Source organism: Babylonia areolata, chromosome 27, assembly GCF_041734735.1.
Source record: "Babylonia areolata isolate BAREFJ2019XMU chromosome 27, ASM4173473v1, whole genome shotgun sequence".
Lineage (NCBI taxonomy): Eukaryota > Metazoa > Mollusca > Gastropoda > Neogastropoda > Buccinidae > Babylonia > Babylonia areolata.
In genome coordinates, this window is record NC_134902.1 from 29,462,225 (window position 1) to 29,480,473 (window position 18,249).

At 42.7% G+C, this 18,249-nt stretch overlaps 2 protein-coding genes across 2 annotated transcripts in view; one reads left to right on the top strand and one right to left on the bottom strand.

The window, feature by feature from the left end:
- The window catches only part of LOC143301297 (endothelin-converting enzyme homolog), a 31,847-nt gene extending 25,908 nt beyond the window's left edge, over positions 1 to 5,939 (top strand). Inside the window, exons 13-15 of the mRNA XM_076615498.1 lie at positions 131 to 226; positions 2,175 to 2,248; positions 4,303 to 5,939. Of these exons, the coding sequence (XP_076471613.1) occupies positions 131 to 226; positions 2,175 to 2,248; positions 4,303 to 4,402 (270 nt within the window). The 3' untranslated portion in view covers positions 4,403 to 5,939. The remainder of the gene's footprint in view (positions 1 to 130; positions 227 to 2,174; positions 2,249 to 4,302) is intronic.
- A 4,193-nt stretch (positions 5,940 to 10,132) lies between these two features.
- The window catches only part of LOC143301053 (uncharacterized), a 52,055-nt gene continuing 43,938 nt past the window's right edge, over positions 10,133 to 18,249 (bottom strand). Inside the window, exon 21 of the mRNA XM_076615058.1 lies at positions 10,133 to 16,894. Within this exon, the coding sequence (XP_076471173.1) occupies positions 16,385 to 16,894 (510 nt within the window). The 3' untranslated portion in view covers positions 10,133 to 16,384. The remainder of the gene's footprint in view (positions 16,895 to 18,249) is intronic.

The window sequence follows — 18,249 nt, forward strand, 5'->3', positions numbered from 1 at the left end:
GATAGGATCGGATACGATATGACCTAATATAATATGATTTGATATGATACCATATGATATATTTTTGTTTATCTAAGCATTGATTTTCTGTTTCCTACAATTCAGTTCACTGTACCTGATCTTTCCCCAGGCATACCAGTCGTGGCAGCAGAAGTACGGACAGGACTCCACCTCCCCAGGCCTTCCCTACAGTCCCCAGCAACTCTTCTTCATTGCGCATGCGCAGGTATGACGTCACCTTTCTCTGCGGATAGGCGAGGAGGAAGGGAGTGATGAGGATATACGGAGTATGTTGAAGGGTCTTTAACTTTTTTTTTTTTTTTTATTTTTATTTTTTTTTAAGGAGCGGAATTCATGTGCGGCGTATGTGCTCGAGAAACAATCGGATATTTATAGTTTTGTATAAATAAATGACTGACTAACTAACTCACTCACTCACTCACTCAAAACGAACGAAAGAACTAATGATGATGATGATGATGATAATAATAATAATATTATTGTTATTATTATTATAAAAAAAATAATGCTAATAATGATGATGATGATAATAATGATAATAATGTATTGTGCTTATATAGCGCAAACCTCCCCATATAACGGGCTCTAAGCGCCTCACACGAGCCAATACATATACAATTATGATTACGATGATGAAGATGATGATATGATGATTATTATTATTATCGTTTTTATTATTACCATACGATTTTGGAGACGTTCTGTATTTTCAGTCATAAATGAAGGTGAGGATGACGGGCGCAATAGCCGAGTGGTTAAAGCGTTGGACCCTCAGTCTAAGGGTCCCGGGTTCGAATCGCGATGGCGCCTGGTGGGTAAAGGGTGGAGATTTTACCGATCTCCCAGGTCAACATATGTGCAGACCTGCTAGTGCCTGAACCCCCTTCGTGTGTATATGCAAGCAGAAGATCAAATACGCACGTAAAAGATCCTGTAATCCATGTCAGCAGTTGGTGGGTTATGGAAACAAGAATATACCCAGCATGAACACCCCCGAAAGCGGAGTATGACTGCCTACATGGCGGGGTAAAAACGGTCATACACGTAAAAGCCCCGTGGCATACGAGTGAACGTAGGAGTTGCAGCCCACGAACGCAGAAGAAGACGAAGAAGAAGAAGGTGAGGATGGTGACAATGCTGCTGTGGAAATCTCTAATTAATAAATCGGGAGGACATGACAAACCTTGTAGTCCACGCATCCGTTCATAATGGGAACAAGGACCGTCAGTCAACCAGGCCCGTGAAATACAGACACCTGCAGTGTTGGTCGGAATCTTTGAGTAACACATCGAAAGAATACGGTTCCGTGATGCAGATGATGACCATGAACTGTGTGGTCCTGCATCACATTTGAGTTCTCTGAACACACAACTCTGGGTAGAAGTGACCTCAGGTAGAACAATTCGACAAGATTAAATAAATAAATAAAGAAAGAAAAGTGGAGTGATGGCCTAGAGGTAACGCGTCCGCGTAGGAAGCGAGAGAATCTGAGCGCGCTGGTTCGAATCACGGCTCAGCCGCCGATATTTTCTCCCCCTCCACTAGACCTTGAGTGGTAGTCTGGACGCTAGTCATTCGGATGAGACGATAAACCGAGGTCCCGTGTGCAGCATGCACCTAGCGCACGTAAAAGAACCCACGGCAACAAAAGGGATGTCCCTGGCAAAATTCTGTAGAAAAATCCACTTCGATAGGAAAAACAAATAAAACTGCACGCAGGAAAAAATACAAAAAAATGGGTGGCGCTGTAGTGTAGCGACGCGCTCTCCCTAGGGAGAGCAGCCCGAATTTCACACAGAGAAATCTGTTGTGATAAAAAGAAATACAAACAAATACAAACTAACAAACAAAAGAAAAAATCCCCTGACTGGTATACGGACCCACATCCTCCCAAGCTGAACCGACCTGAACCCCAGGGTTTCGCCCCACTTTTAACAGCCAGGGCGGACCTCAGACCTGGACAGACATCTAGGACTCTCACACACACACGAACGACACAATCTTCACCGGTTCAAGAACCAAACTCTGAACAAACTGACTTTATGGAATTTTTGCCAAATGGTTACGTTGTACAACAGCTGAATACCCAACCCCCTTATAGACCCCGTCCCCCTCATCCCCCTAAAAAAAGGGACGTCATGATTATGTTCCAGATGCACTGTTACAATATGGACCCGTTCTATGAATACATGTACGCGTCACAAGGACGTGTCCATCTGGACGTCAGGTGAGATACAGCATGGTGATGATGGTGATGATGATGATAATGATAGTGCTGCTGCTGCTGTTGATGATGATGATGATAGTGCTGCTGCTGCTGATGACGATGGTGATGATGATGACGATGGTGATGATGATGGTGGTGGTGGTGGTGCTGCTGCTGATGATGATGATGGTGACGATGGTGATGATGATGATGATGATAGTGCTGCTGCTGCTGCTGATGATGACGATGATGATGATGATGACGATGGTGATGATGATGGTGGTGGTGGTGGTACTGCTGCTGCTGATGATGACGATGATGATGATGATGACGATGGTGATGATGATGGTGGTGGTGGTGGTGCTGCTGCTGCTGATGATGATGATGACGATGGTGATGATGATGGTGGTGGTGGTGGTACTGCTGCTGCTGATGATGATGACGATGATGATGATGATGATGATAGTGCTGCTGCTGCTGATGATGATGATGACGATGGTGATGATGATGACGATGGTGATGATGATGGTGATGGTGGTGGTGGTGCTTCTGCTGATGATGATGACGATGATGATGACGATGGTGATGATGATAACGATGATGATGATGATGATAGTGCTGCTGCTGTGCTGACGATGGTGATGATGATGACGATGGTGATGATGATGATAGTGTTGCTGCTGCTGATGATGACGATGGTGATGATGATGACGATGGTGATGATGATGATGATGATGGTGATGATGATAGTGCTGCTGCTGATGATGATAACGATGGTGATGATGATGATGATGATGATGATGGGTACTCCTGCTTATGACGATGGTGATGATGATGATAGTGCTGCTGCTGCTGCTGCTGCTAACGATGGTGATGATGATGACGATGGTGATGATGATGACGATGGTGATGATGGTGGTGGTGCTGCTGCTGGGTTGGGTTACGCTGCTGGTCAGGCATCTGCTTGGCTGATGTGATGTAGCGTATATGGATTTGACCGAATGCAGTGACGCCTCCTTGAGATACTGATACTGATACTGCTGCTGATGATGACGATGGTGATGATGATCATGATGGTGATGATGGTGGTGGTGGTAGTGGTAGTGATTGTGATGATGATGGTGGTGGTGGTAGTTATGATGATGATATTGATGACGATTATGGCGATGATGGTGGTGGTGGTGCTGATTGTGATGATGATGATAACGATGATGCTTATGGTGGTGGTGGTGGTGGTAATGATGATGATGATGAATATGGTGTGGTGCTAGTGATAGTGGAGATGATGATGGCAATGATGGTGGTGATGATGATGATTATGATGATGATGGTGGTGATGATGACGATGATGATTATGATTATGATGGTGATGTTGGTCGTGATGATGATGATGGTAGTGGTGATGGTGGTGATAATAGTGATGGTGGTGATAGTGATGATGATGATGGTAGTGGCGCTGATGATGATGGTGATGGTGGTTGTGGTAGTGATGATGATGATGATGATGATCATGGCGGTTGTGGTAACGATGGCGACAATGTTTGTAGTAATTATGATGATGATTCGACTACTGCTGCTGCTACTCCCGCCACTGCTACTGCTGCTGCTTTTTCTGCTGCCCTATATACATACACAGGTGTGTGTGTGTGTGTGTGTGTTCGTTCTTTAGTTTAACGTCTTTTCACTGTAAGTGATATTAGACGAGAGAAGGAAAAAAAATCGAGTGGGAGGAGGGGGGGGGGAATTACTGTGTACGCATAGGAGTAAGTGAAAGTGTGTGTGTGTGTGTGTGTGTGCGCGCGCGTGTGTGTTTGATACATGTAATGCGAGACAAAGCCGGGAGCTTTGGATGGTGAATTAAAATGTAACTAATGACGTAAACTATAACTAATACGTCACAGACACGACAATACGTCGTACTCAGTGGGCGAGAGTTTTAGTGAACGCCGATAATCATTTTCTGGGGCGGGTTGCCATTAATTTCAGTCAATCAATCAATCTGTCCGTCTCTATGTCTATAGATACTAAAAACATTGTTGTGTCCTTTCATTGAACTGTGATGCCGACGGTTGCAGGGTGAATCTAGCTCTCCAGGAACTTCCAGAGTTCAAAGAGGCTTTCCAGTGCCAGGCGACAGACAACATGGTGTCTCCCAATCCCTGCCCTTATTACTGACTGTGACGTCAAAGTTGAGAGCAATGACGTCACGCCGTGATATGGCGTAATAGGAACGCTGGACGGTTCTGTGATTCGGTGTCTTTCGAAGGGACCAAAAGGTTATGTGATGAGCTGGAATTCTACAAGGATAACGCTTTTTTTATGTTTCATATCTGTTTATATCTGCCTCTGGCTCTGTCTGTCTGCCCGTCTGTCTGTCTCTCTGTCTCTCTCTCGGTGTGTGTGTGTGTGTGTGTGTGTGTGTGAATAAGATACTACCCTCGGATATTCTGTAAAACTGCGCTAGTTCCTTCAGTGATTTCATCCAATACAAAGAGGAAGCTTTATCACACGTTCTGTATTTTAATCTCACCGTCAGTTATTCATTCATCATGTATAGGCATATTCATCTGAGTCGTACTGATCTTACCATGGTAATAGCTCCGCGCTGTATTTGAGGTCCACACACACATATCATACACATTTAATTATATATATATATATATATATATATATATGGAGAGAGAGAGAGAGATTTCCCATTTTTAATAAATGTTGCAATCATCAGCTGAAAATCACAAAAGTGATAAAGTGATAAAGATATATTCTTAACCAATGATATAAGTAAATCGATATTGACCTTTCATTCCGTTGTGTTTTGGTCGTTCAATCATCAGAATCAATGACATTAATCACCAATCATAACCGAACTTGATCTTTACATAATAGTCCATGCACTTTTTGTCCCAAATTCCTTGCTCAGCATAACTTGATCTTTACATAATAGTCCATGCACTTTTTGTCCCAAATTCCCTGCCCAGGATAACTTGATCTTTACATAATAGTCCATGCACTTTTTGTCCCAAATTCCCTGCCCAGCATAACTTGATCTTTACATAATAGTCCATGCACTTTTTGTCCCAAATTCCTTGCTCAGCATAACTTGATCTTTACATAATAGTCCATGCACTTTTTGTCCCAAATTCACAGCCCGTTGCAATGGAAAGTGTGTTTTTACTGTATAGGAATTTACATTAATATGTGTAAGGAAAAGAGCTTATGTAGTGCTTCTTTAAAAACACACTTTCATAGTGTTTATATTAATAAAATTCATTGTGATGCTGTGAAGTTCCCAAGTTAACTGGTAAATCATAATCTAACAAGGCTTTCAACATATTCCAACAAAGTGCTTCTTTCATTGCTGGTGATGTTCTTGAACTGCAAAGAGACATCTTTCCGTAATGATTCTGAATTAGCATTGTATCTCTTTTGTTACCGCATTGTTTGCATGTTTGCTTTGCCTATACATTGTTGTAGTGCCTTAAACCGATTTTAACTCAAAGTTCGATTTGTTAAATTGTTGTTGATGAGAGGACTTCTTGCACCTAATAAACACCTAAAAACCCCACCCTGTTTATATATATCAACGGTGTTGCTATTTTCACTGAATGAAATTATTTATCTTTCGTACTATACTCTGTTTTAAACCACATCGTGCCTTCCAGTTTAAAAAAGAAGAAAATAATAAAAGATAATAAATAAAAGACACACTTTTCTTCGGGTTTGCAGTGTGTTTGTGTGTATTACACACGTAACAGTCAGTGTGTGTAAGTATCGGAGACAGGAAATGTTATATCTGAGTATGTGTGCATGTGTGTCTGACAGAGAAAGAGAGGAAGAAATAAGGAGAGAGAGGGAGAGAAAGAGTATGCATGGCACGTCCATCTTAATGGGAGACTATCGAATCAATTTTTCTCTGCGATTGCCATCAGTCCAGTTCTCTCCCGTGGACAGAAAACTGCGACACACCCCTAGAAGGTTAAATGTTGGACAAGACACATACAAAACCTCTTAATATTTATTTTCTTCCAAACATTGCCATTATTTCCTTCCTTCCTTTTACTTTCCCCTCTTTTACCAACTTCTCTCTCTCTCACTCTCTGAACGTCACAGAAAATGGTGCAGATGATGGCGTATTAAAAAAAAAAAAAAAAAAAAAATTTTATTCACTGAAACAAAAAGAAGAACGTATCAGTACCATGTTTTCGTTTTTTTCCAATTATTTTTTATACACCACTTGATAACGTGCACCTATGTTTACAGGCTGGAGTCCCAAACATTAAAAAAAAAATGTTAATGTCTCTCTCTCTCTCTCACTTATCCTACTCTTAGTATGATTTAATGCCTTTCAACTTAATTTTTGAACTTGGCAAGCCAAATTTCCCATGATATTGTATATTCTACCAATCATTCAGAGCAGCATATTCTGCATACGGTGCTGTCCCACACACACGTGACTGATCACTCTAAGGCAGGCCTATACTATACTGCACAACACTTCACACACACACACACACACACACACTGATGCACACACAACAAGAATGACAACGCTGTTCGCAAAAGAACATGTTCAGTTTATTTCTAAGTCAACAGTACAGGTATGGCAGTCACACTGGCTGCAGATCCACCCAGTCACACACTCCAGCATACAAACTATCACAGGAGCAATTCCCACAGTTATGATCTGTGGGAGTTTGGGCAACATCAAAACCCCACTGTTACCATTCTTCATATTTACAAGACTTTCATAAGACCAATAATTTTATTTAAGTATGTATACAGAGAAAGAATTATAGATGGAGAGAGACAGAGAGAGGACGCACAATATCAGCAATCAACAAATCTTTGAATTATCCAGTATCATACTTTAGCCATACTCAGTTTCTTCATGGTACTAATCTTGATAATTAAAAAAAAACCCAAACAAACAAAAACAACAACACAAGGACCAGCCATGGCAAAGTGGTTAGCACGGCAGACGTGACTGGGAGGATTCGGGTTCGATCCCCATTAGAGGTGGGATTTTACAGGATGTGGCCGGCTCCTACTATGAGTTTGCTATGAGCTTGAAAGGAAAGACTGGGAACACGCAGTAAAGGATCATCCTCTTCACAGATGCTTCTTTGGAAGACCTGCTCAAAATTATCTGACTAAAACTGCAGGTGTCTGCGTCTAGCAGCCTGGTAGACTGCAGGGTACATACAAACAGAGTACAGTCTTGTCAAGTAATCCCAAACCTATAGGGACCCCTACAGCAGCATTGTCATCATCCCAATCATCATCATCAAAATATAGAAAACAAAATGTCCCAAATTCTAGGGCATAAAAATAAAGAAAAGAAAAAAAAAAGACAGAGATACTGAAGGATAAAGGGTGAAAACTGCAAGAGTTACTGATCAACTGTAATCTTGACAGTCTTCCACTGCTCAACATCTATCCCAATCTCTCTTGTCTCAGACAGTCTACCACGCTCTCTCTTCTTCTTTGTCAGGTAAAGAGGACTGAAGAACATAAATTACTATGTACACAGGTCGACCAGTTGCATACACTTGCTCACACACATACAGACACACAAGTGCATGCGAGATTCAGTTTAACCGATGAAAGTCACAAAACCCTTCATTTCTGCTACAAAGCACAATCATAATGTCCATGTGTAACGAAGAACCCACACTTTATGATAAACATACATAGCTCAGTTAAGGTCCCACAGCTTTTTCAGGGCAGTGAATTCATAACCACTGTGTCTAGGGCTCGGCATGGCAAGGTGGGGCCCAATCCTCTCGTGCCATTTTAACATTCCCCAGTCAAAGTCAGGTACCCATTCACATATGGGTAGAGTGGGTAAAATCAGAGTAAGGTGCCTTTCCCCACGGACAATCACAAAACACCAAGCTGAAATGGGGCCTGGATCAGAACGCTGGATCAGAAATCCAAAAACGAAGCCTTCTACATGACAGAAGAAATAAAGAACTGACACATTTACTCGCTCATGGAACGTAATTTAAACCAATTCACTGGAATCAGTTTTACATTATCATTGTAAAATTCATTGCTTCTTTGTTTCAAAATAGTCACACTACCTAAATATGCAAATTGTTTCATGATTATTATGAATATCACAAGCGTTTGTGTTTCAAATAAACACATTATCATATAATTTTTTTTTTTTTTTTAAAGCAAGACATCATATTCATGATGTGGTAAAATGCTATGTCGGAACATGGATAATGATGAAAATGATCTGTTTCAACACCAAAGAAAGAATTCCCCATCAGCAAGAGACAGAAAAGAGAGGCAGACATGGTATGACCATCACAATGATATCTACTTTCAAACAAAGGCTACAGGCTTTCAGCCATGTATCAAACTAGATATTGCAGATATGCTTATATACAATGATGATAACATTCTATAACTAATTAATGACAAATTGAAAGAGATAGAGGGGGCATGGGGGCAGGGGTGGGGGTGGGGGTGAGCAGAGAAAGTGAGAGTGGGAAAGAAAGAGACAAAGATAGAGACACAGACATAGACAAAAACACCAAATGGTTTACTGTACTTTGGCCATCAAATACAAACCACAGATACAAAAACACAGGTGGAAAATCATACATGACAGGCATTTGAACATAGTTTGGATTTAAAAGTGGCAGAGAGACAAAGAGAGACAGAGACCAGTGTGTGCTTTGGGCACTGTTGCCCTGAAGCAGTTCAATCCAGTCTGTGATGTCTAAAATCACTGGAGTCAACTATCATCAATTCAGTTTTTTCCTCATACACACTTCTGACAGGTATCAATCAGTAACTTTCCTCTCCACATTCACACAGAGTGGAGGTAGTGTGCATTGTACCTCCACACCACAGTCACACAGAGTGTAAGGTAGTGTGCATTGTACCTCCACACCACAGTCACACAGAGTGTGAGGTAGTGTGCACTGTACCTCCACACCACAGTCACACAGAGTGGAGGTAGTGTGCACTGTACCTCCACACCACAGTCACACAGAGTGGAGGTAGTGTGCATTGTACCTCCACACCACAGTCACACAGAGTGGAGGTAGTGTGCATTGTACCTCCACACCACAGTCACACAGAGTGGAGGTAGTGTGCACTGTACCTCCACACCACATTCACACAGAGTGGAGGTAGTGTGCATTGTACCTCCACACCACAGTAACACAGAGTGTAAGGTAGTGTGCATTGTACCTCCACACCACATTCACACAGAGTGGAGGTAGTGTGCATTGTACCTCCACACCACAGTCACACAGAGTGGAGGTAGTGTGCATTGTACCTCCACACCACAGTAACACAGAGTGTAAGGCAGTGTGCATTGTACCTCCACACCACAGTCACACAGAGTGGAGGTAGTGTGCATTGTACGTCCACACCACAGTCACACAGAGTGGAGGTAGTGTGCATTGTACCTCCACACCACAGTAACACAGAGTGTAAGGCAGTGTGCATTGTACGTCCACACCACAGTCACACAGAGTGGAGGTAGTGTGCATTGTACCTCCACACCACAGTAACACAGAGTGTAAGGCAGTGTGCATTGTACGTCCACACCACAGTCACACAGAGTGGAGGTAGTGTGCATTGTACCTCCACACCACAGTAACACAGAGTGTAAGGCAGTGTGCATTGTACGTCCACACCACAGTCACACAGAGTGGAGGTAGTGTGCATTGTACCTCCACACCACAGTAACACAGAGTGTAAGGCAGTGTGCATTGTACGTCCACACCACAGTCACACAGAGTGGAGGTAGTGTGCATTGTACCTCCACACCACATTCACACAGAGTGTAAGGCAGTGTGCACTATACCTCCACACCACATTCACACAGAGTGGAGGTAGTGTGCATTGTACCACCATACCACAGTCAGAGTGTACGGCAGTGTGCATTGTACGTCCACACCACAGTCACACAGAGTGGAGGTAGTGTGCATTGTACCTCCACACCACATTCACACAGAGTGGAGGTAGTGTGCATTGTACCTCCACACCACATTCACACAGAGTGTAAGGCAGTGTGCACTATACCTCCACACCACATTCACACAGAGTGTAAGGTAGTGTGCATTGTACCTCCACACCACATTCACACAGAGTGTAAGGTAGTGTGCATTGTAGCTCCACACCACATTCACACAGAGTGGAGGTAGTGTGCACTGTACCTCCACACCACATTCACACAGAGTGTAAGGCAATGTGCACTGTACCTCCACACCACAGTAACACAGAGTGGGGATGGTGTGCATTGTACCTCCACACCACATTCACACAGAGTGTAAGGTAGTGTGCATTGTACCTCCACACCAGTCACAGAGTGGAGGTAGTGTGCATTGTACCTCCACACCAGTCACAGAGTGGAGGTAGTGTGCACTGTACCTCCACACCACATTCACACAGAGTGTAAGGTAGTGTGCATTGTAGCTCCACACCACATTCACACAGAGTGGAGGTAGTGTGCATTGTACCTCCACACCACAGTCACACAGAGTGTAAGGCAGTGTGCATTGTACCTCCACACCACAGTAACACAGAGTGGGGATGGTGTGCATTGTACCTCCACAACAGTCACACAGTGTGGAGGTAGTGTGCATTGTACCGCCACACCGAAGTCACACAGAGTGTAAGGTAGTGTGTATTGTACCTCCACACCACAGTAACATAGAGTGGGGGCAGTGTGTATTGTACGTCCACACCACAGTAACATAGAGTGGGGGCAGTGTGCATTGTACCTCCACACCAGTCACACAGTGTGGAGGTAGTGTGCATTGTACCTCCACACCAGTCACAGAGTGGAGGCAGTGTGCATTGTACCTCCACACGACATTCACACAGTGTGGAGGTAGTGTGCATTGTACCTCCACATGACATTCACACAGGGTGGAGGCAGCGTGCATTGTACCTCCACACCACAGTCACACAGAGTGGAGGTAGTGTGTATTGTATCCCCACACCACAGTCACACAGAGTGTAAGGTAGTGTGCATTGTACCTCCACATCAGTCACACAGAGTGGAGGCAGCGTGCATTGTACCTCCACATCACAGTAACACAGAGTGGAGGTAGTGTGCATTGTACCTCCACACTACATGGCATAGAGGTAGCTCCATACCACATTTAAGCCTGCAATTTCATCAAATGAGAGGGCAAACCATTTGCTATCAGAAACCTTTGATTCAAAGGGGTGCAATCATGTAGGCAGTACACTCAAAGAGGGGGAAAATCATGAAAAAACAAACCAATAAATAATGATAAAAAAAAAAAAAAAAGGTGTTACATTTGCACATTGGTCAAGTTTTTAAAATAATCAATATATACAGTTTCAACTCAAGAAAGAACAAAAATGTAATGAAATGTTGTTGTTTTTTTGTTTTACAAACAACTGACTTACCAACTGACAATGTTTAGTAAAACCTCAATCAATCAATCAGACAAGCAAGCAAGCGCACAGCAGCCACTCAGTTTTCACTGTTTCCTCCCCCCCATCATTTCAGACACACACCATCAGAAGGCGTTGGACTTGTGAACGAGTGTTCTCTATAGTGACCAGAGTTCAAGGCCTTGCTTCAGCTTCTTCTTGTGTCCCTAGGAAATTCACTTCACTCCAATTTTCCTCACTCCACCCAGGTTGAACGGGCACCTGACTTCCATCAGGGATGGTCAAAAAGCAGTTGAAGGAAAGGGCTGGGCCTTGCCTGCCTATGCTGAGCCCCTGATAGAATGGGTATGAATTTACTGCCCCTGTGGTCATAAAAGGCTATAGGACCCTACACCTTCAACCACTGGTTAGCCACAATAAGGTACTGGTCAAGGGATCAAGTGTAGCCCACCAGGCATCTCATACTCCAAAAAAACGACTTTCATGAGAGACAAGTAGTTGATAAGACATATTAGCCCAGAAAGAAATATGGACCATGGGCACAAAAAAACAACAACAAAAATCCAACCAACAACAAGAAGAAAAGTCTCTACAAATTCATGTTGACTTCAATGAGTTGAAAGCCTCATAGCCACATACCACCATCAGGACAGTGAATTCATGTTGACTTCAATGAGTTGAAAGCCTCATAGCCACATACCACCATCAGGTCAGGGCAGTGAATTCATGTTGACTTCAATGAGTTGAAAGCCTCATAGCCACATACCACCATCAGGACAGTGAATTCATGTTGACTTCAATGAGTTGAAAGCCTCATAGCCACATACCACCATCAGGACAGTGAATTCATGTTGACTTGTATTTGTATTTGTATTTGCATTTCTTTTTATCACAACAGATTTCTCTGTGTGAAATTCGGGCTGCTCTCCCAATGGAGAGCGCGTCACTATACAACAGCGCCACCCATTTTTTTTGTATTTCTTTTCCTGCGTGCAGTTGTATTTGTTTTTCCTATCGAAGTGGATTTTTCTTCAGAATTTTGCCAGGAACAACCCTTTTGTTGCCATGGGTTCTTTTACGTGCGCTAAGTGCATGCTGCACACGGGACCTCGGTTTATTGTCTCATCCGAATTCAATGAGTTGAAAGCCTCAAAGCCACATACCACCATCAGGACAGTGAATTCATGTTGACTTGAATGAGTTGAAAGCCTCATAGCCACATACCACCCTCAGGGCAGTGCAGTGAATTCATGTTGACTTCAATGAGTTGAAAGCCTCATAGCCACATACCACCCTCAGGGCAGTGAATTCATGTTGACTTCAATGAGTTGAAAGCCTCATAGCCACATACCACCATCAAGGCAGTGCAGTGAATTCATGTTGACTTCAATGAGTTGAAAGCCTCATAGCCACATACCACCCTCAGGGCAGTGAATTCATGTTGACTTCAATGAGTTGAAAGCCTCATAGCCACATACCACCATCAAGGCAGTGCAGTGAATTCATGTTGACTTCAATGAGTTGAAAGCCTCATAGCCACATACCACCCTCAGGACAGTGAATTCATGTTGACTTCAATGAGTTGAAAGCCTCATAGCCACATACCACCATCAGGGCAGTGAATTCATGTTGACTTCAATGAGTTGAAAGCCTCATAGCCACATACCACCATCAAGGCAGTGCAGTGAATTCATGTTGACTTCAATGAGTTGAAAGCCTCATAGCCACATACCACCATCAGGGCAGTGAATTCGTGTTGACTGAGACTTGGGCTCCTCACAGGAAGGCAGGGCACAATCCTATTCTTTCATTGCTCTGAAGCCTTCCCCAGCAGGTCAGGTACCCATTCACACATGGGTGCAGTAAAGAAAATCGGGTGTAAAGTGCCTTTCCAAGGGACACAACACCATGCCAAAAAACAGGCCTCAAACTATGATCACAGGTGAACTCTGAATCAGAAATCCAACACCCATGCGATTCTGCTACAGTGCCTCACACAACTGAGTGGCTTTCCACAAAATGACAGAGAAAAATAAAACCAAGCAATACAACTGTCCCATTATTGTGTCAAGTACGGTCCCTTTGTGAAAGACTGGAATGATGAGACATAGTTATTGTCCAAAATACCACAAAATATTGATCAGGCACATAAACAACAGTAACAAAAAAATATGAAGAAACACGTTGCCAACAGTGAAAAATTGTTCAGAAAAATATAACAATTTACAGTGGATACAACAAATATCAGAAAATATATAACAATTTACAGTGGATGGAACAAGATACCATAATTATACAGAAAAAAAGAGCATGTCATGTGTATGAACTCATTTTTGTTGTTGTCGTTATTGTTGTTGCATAACCAGATTATAAATACACATTTCCATATAAATACTGAAGATAAAATAGATAATGCAGCCGACAGTTTTTACAATCATTTTACGTCCACTTTTGCCCCAGCCATCCAAAACAAACACTGATTTCGTGTGTGTGAGTGTGTGCGTGTGCGTGTGCGTGTGTGTGTGTGTTTATCATTGACAAAAATTTCAAAAGAACATGGTTTTCCCTACTCAGACAAAACTCTGTTAGTACATACTAACTCTAACCTACATCCTTCACATCCATTTCTCCAACGTTTTCTTTTTCCTGATTAAATTCAAAAGCCATTAAAAATGACTCAAAGGTAAATAGTACAAAATTTTCAATTCTCAGCAAATGTTTTCATTTTTTGCACAAGGGTTTGTCACTCAGACCTGACCATTAAAAGTGACACAAATAAATAAAAGAAAAAGGTCAACTGAATGTTGATCATGAGAATGTATCTTCGTTCTATTCCAATTGTCAAACAGTTGTCATATCAAAACCAAATGTGATTTTTGTTCTGTTATTCAGTGAAATCTGTGATTATAATTATATATTTTATCACTGTATTATACTGTAAATATGCCAATATTGTTTAAAAAAAATTGTTTAACCATCATTCAGGAAAGTTTGCTGGCTTTTAGTAATGTCAAAATGGGAGCAAACAAATTGGTTTCAGCTTAAAACAAATCATAGCAGTTTTATATCCTTCCATCAAGTGGCACACATCTGTCAAAAAGAATCACTGGGAATAACTTTAACCATCAGCATGTGGAAACTTTGAATAAATTAAGTTCAACCTGGAATTAATCAATCAACACACACACACACACACAAATGAAGGAATTAAAGTATTGGTTTTGGTCAGAAACACCAGGACAACCCCCCTCCTCGCCCCCAGACTATGCCATATAATCAATGTTATCAGTGCAAAGGTCAAAATGTTCTGTAAATCAAAGAAAAAAAGTTTATATTTGGAAATCTGCTCAATTTACCAGGTTTTTTGGTGTGGTTTTTTTTTTTTGCAACCCCTTGACTGCTGCAGATAACCATACTCATCAGTGAAGGACTCCTCAGTTAAAGACCTCACAGGTCAGGATGTCAGTCACTCTTTATCTGCACTTCTTCCTCTTGGGCCTGCATTACGTTTGTTCAGCAAAATCAATCACACCAATGATATTAACACAAGACGTAGTAACTGCCTTTCACACTCTTGGCACACTGATTTCATTTCACAAAGGATCAGCGGTCAAGGACAGAATTAGCTGATATAGCAATCTGCTAAAAAAAAGTTTTTAAAAATAAACCAAATATTTGCTGTTTTTCAAACCTGCCCTCACTCTTCTGCCTTTTTGATATCTAAGTTACTGGCGATTAAAAAAAAAAAAAGAAAAAAAAAATCTGAATGACTTTTTTTTTCTGTAGTTGTTTGTTTGCAACTTTCACTGTGGAACTTGGCATCCTTCTGTCATGTGTTGTTGTTTTTTTCTTACAGGTGACCCAGCATTTTGCAGTAAAATCCATTAGGATACACATGTGTGTGTGTGTGTGTGTGTGTGTGTGTGTGTGTGTTATCTTCAGTTTAACGTCTATTCACTATAAGTGTTTTTAGACGGGTGTGTGTGTGTGTGTGTGTGTGTGTGTGTGTGTGTGTGACAGAAGCCTGACTGAATGACACAGGAAACGATGGATGGGCATCCTAAAGGCAGCTCTCAGTCAGCTGTACACAGGTAGGCAGCCTGTTATGCAAATGACTGTGTTTGTAAAGGACTAAGAACTTGGTCACTGACCGAGGACAGGTGCTTTATAAGTGTCCCAATCAATGAATCAAAAATGACTGATAGTAAAGCGCTAAGAGCTTGGTCACTGACGGATGATAGGCACTATTTTAAGTACTGCTTTCGATGGATCAAAAATGACTTTGTTTTTGTAAAGTACTTACAGCTTGGTCACTGATCGAGGACAGGTGCTATATAAGTATCCCTACCAATCGATCGTAAATGATAGTGTTCATAAAGCACTTACAACTTGGTCATTGACTGAGGAGAGGCGCTTTTTTGATTGTCCCTATCAATGAATCAAAAATGACTCTGTGATAACAGAGCGCTTAGAGTTTGGTCACTGACTAATGATAGGCACTATGAAAGTATTCCTTTCAATGGATCAAAACTGACTCTGTTTTTGTAAAGTGCTTAGAGCTTGGTCACTGATCGAGGACAGGCGCTATATAAGTATCCCTATCAATCAATAAAAAATTATGGTGTTTGTAAAGCACTTAGAACTTGGCGACTGACTGAGGATAGCCAGCCATATAAGCAATACCCATCAATCAATCAATCGATGTACGTCACACAACACCAAGAACCACAAGCGTCCTGCTCGCAGCGCCACGGGACATGTTCACTCCTGCTGCATGCGCTTCAGCTCCTTGCGCACGGCCTGCATCAGCTCTTCCTGGTTCATGGCCACGAACCCAGGACCCCCGGGCGCTGGGGCACCCAACCCAACTGCGGGACTACCCAGGACGGTGATGGGGTTGTTGAAGTAACCCTGGGGGTTAAGCACAGGGGGTGTGGGGGTCCAGGGGTGGGAGGCGGAGGAGGAGAGGAGGGACTGGGGGTTGGAGGGGGCGGGTCTCTGTGGGGCCAGCACACAGGCCTGGTTCAGCAAGGCCGTTAGCACCTGTCGGTCGGCCTGTGGCTGTGGAGGCTGTGGCTGATGATGCTGGAACGGCTCTTGCTGTTGCAGGTGGTGGGGGGCAGGGGTGGTGGAGGTGGTGCCCATGGCCAGGGAGCGGTTGACGAGGTGCTGAGCCTGCTGGTCCAGGTGCTGGCGGTGGGTGAAGGCCATCGCCTCCTGCTGCTGCCTCAGAAGCAGCTGCTGGCGGGTCAGGGCTGTGTCCACCATCTCCTGCACCACACACAACAGCATACATACACAAGTTTCAGTTTCAGTTTCTCAAGGAGGCGTCACTGCGTTCGAACAGTTCCATATGCATCACACCACATCTGCAAGGCAGAAGCCTGACCAGCAGCTTAACCCAATACACTTAGTCGGGCCTTGAGTGCATGCATATATATCTGTGATGCTATCACAGTGGATTTCTTCTGCAGAACTTCACCTGAGAACAACACTTATTTTGCCATGGGTTCTTTTTCAGTGTGTCATGTGTGTGCTGCACACAGGACCTCAGTTTATCATCTCACCTGAATGACAGTGATACAAACGTGCATATACACACTCGCATACACACACACACACATTCAATACACACACACATACGCACAAACACACACAACCCCCCGCCCCCCTAACCCCTCCTGTGTTACACTCCTGTACTGTCACCCCATACTGTGTGTCAGGTGTCAATGTCAGTGTGTGCATGTGCATGCGAGCATGTGTGTGTGTGTGTGTGTGTGTGTGTGTGTGTGTGTGCGCGTGTGCATTTCCTGTTAGTTTTATGTATTTTCTTATCTAAAAAAAAAAAAGTTATCATTATTATTCAGTTGGGTATTTATACAGTTTGGGCACAAAATGTACTTTTTGAGCATATAATGTTTAAATTTCTTTTTATGTGTTTCTATTGAATGTTCAAACTTTGAGTTATTCTGTGGATGAAATGCCTCTTTTCATGTAATATCACCATTTTAGTTGTAAACGTGTCAACAATATTTCTCTTGTAAAGATAATAAACTTATGAAGTATTATTCTATCTTGTAGATCCTCCTCATCCAAAGATAAGCAAATTTGTTTTTAATGAGGAAAACCCAGAAGTGGAAAAGCCCATGCCTCCCCACCCCTCCAACAAAAACACAAAGAAACAATAAAACAGAAGAAAGAAAAACAACATATGAGGATGAGAGACAGAGACACGCAGAAAGAGACAGACAGAGAGAGAAAGAGAGAGAGAGAGAGAAAGACAGACAGACAGACAGACAGACAGACAGGGTGAGGGATGGGTTGTGGTACATGTATGTGTTATGAGAGACAGATAGAGAGAGAGAGAGAAGGGGTGGGGAGAGAAAGAGTGAGAGAGAGAAAGAGAGAGAGAGAGAGGCAGACAGACAGACAGGCAGACAGACAGACTGACAGATACAGAGAGAGAAGAAAGAGAGAGAGAAAAGAGGGAGAAAGGTGGGAGAAACTCAGAAAGACAGTAACCCTAACAGCTGGCAGTCAAACAAAGTCTGCAGCCAGAGTCCAGGGGCCGCCTCTAAAGTAGAACTGCATGTCCTAATACTGAAACATGGTAAAACAAATGGAAA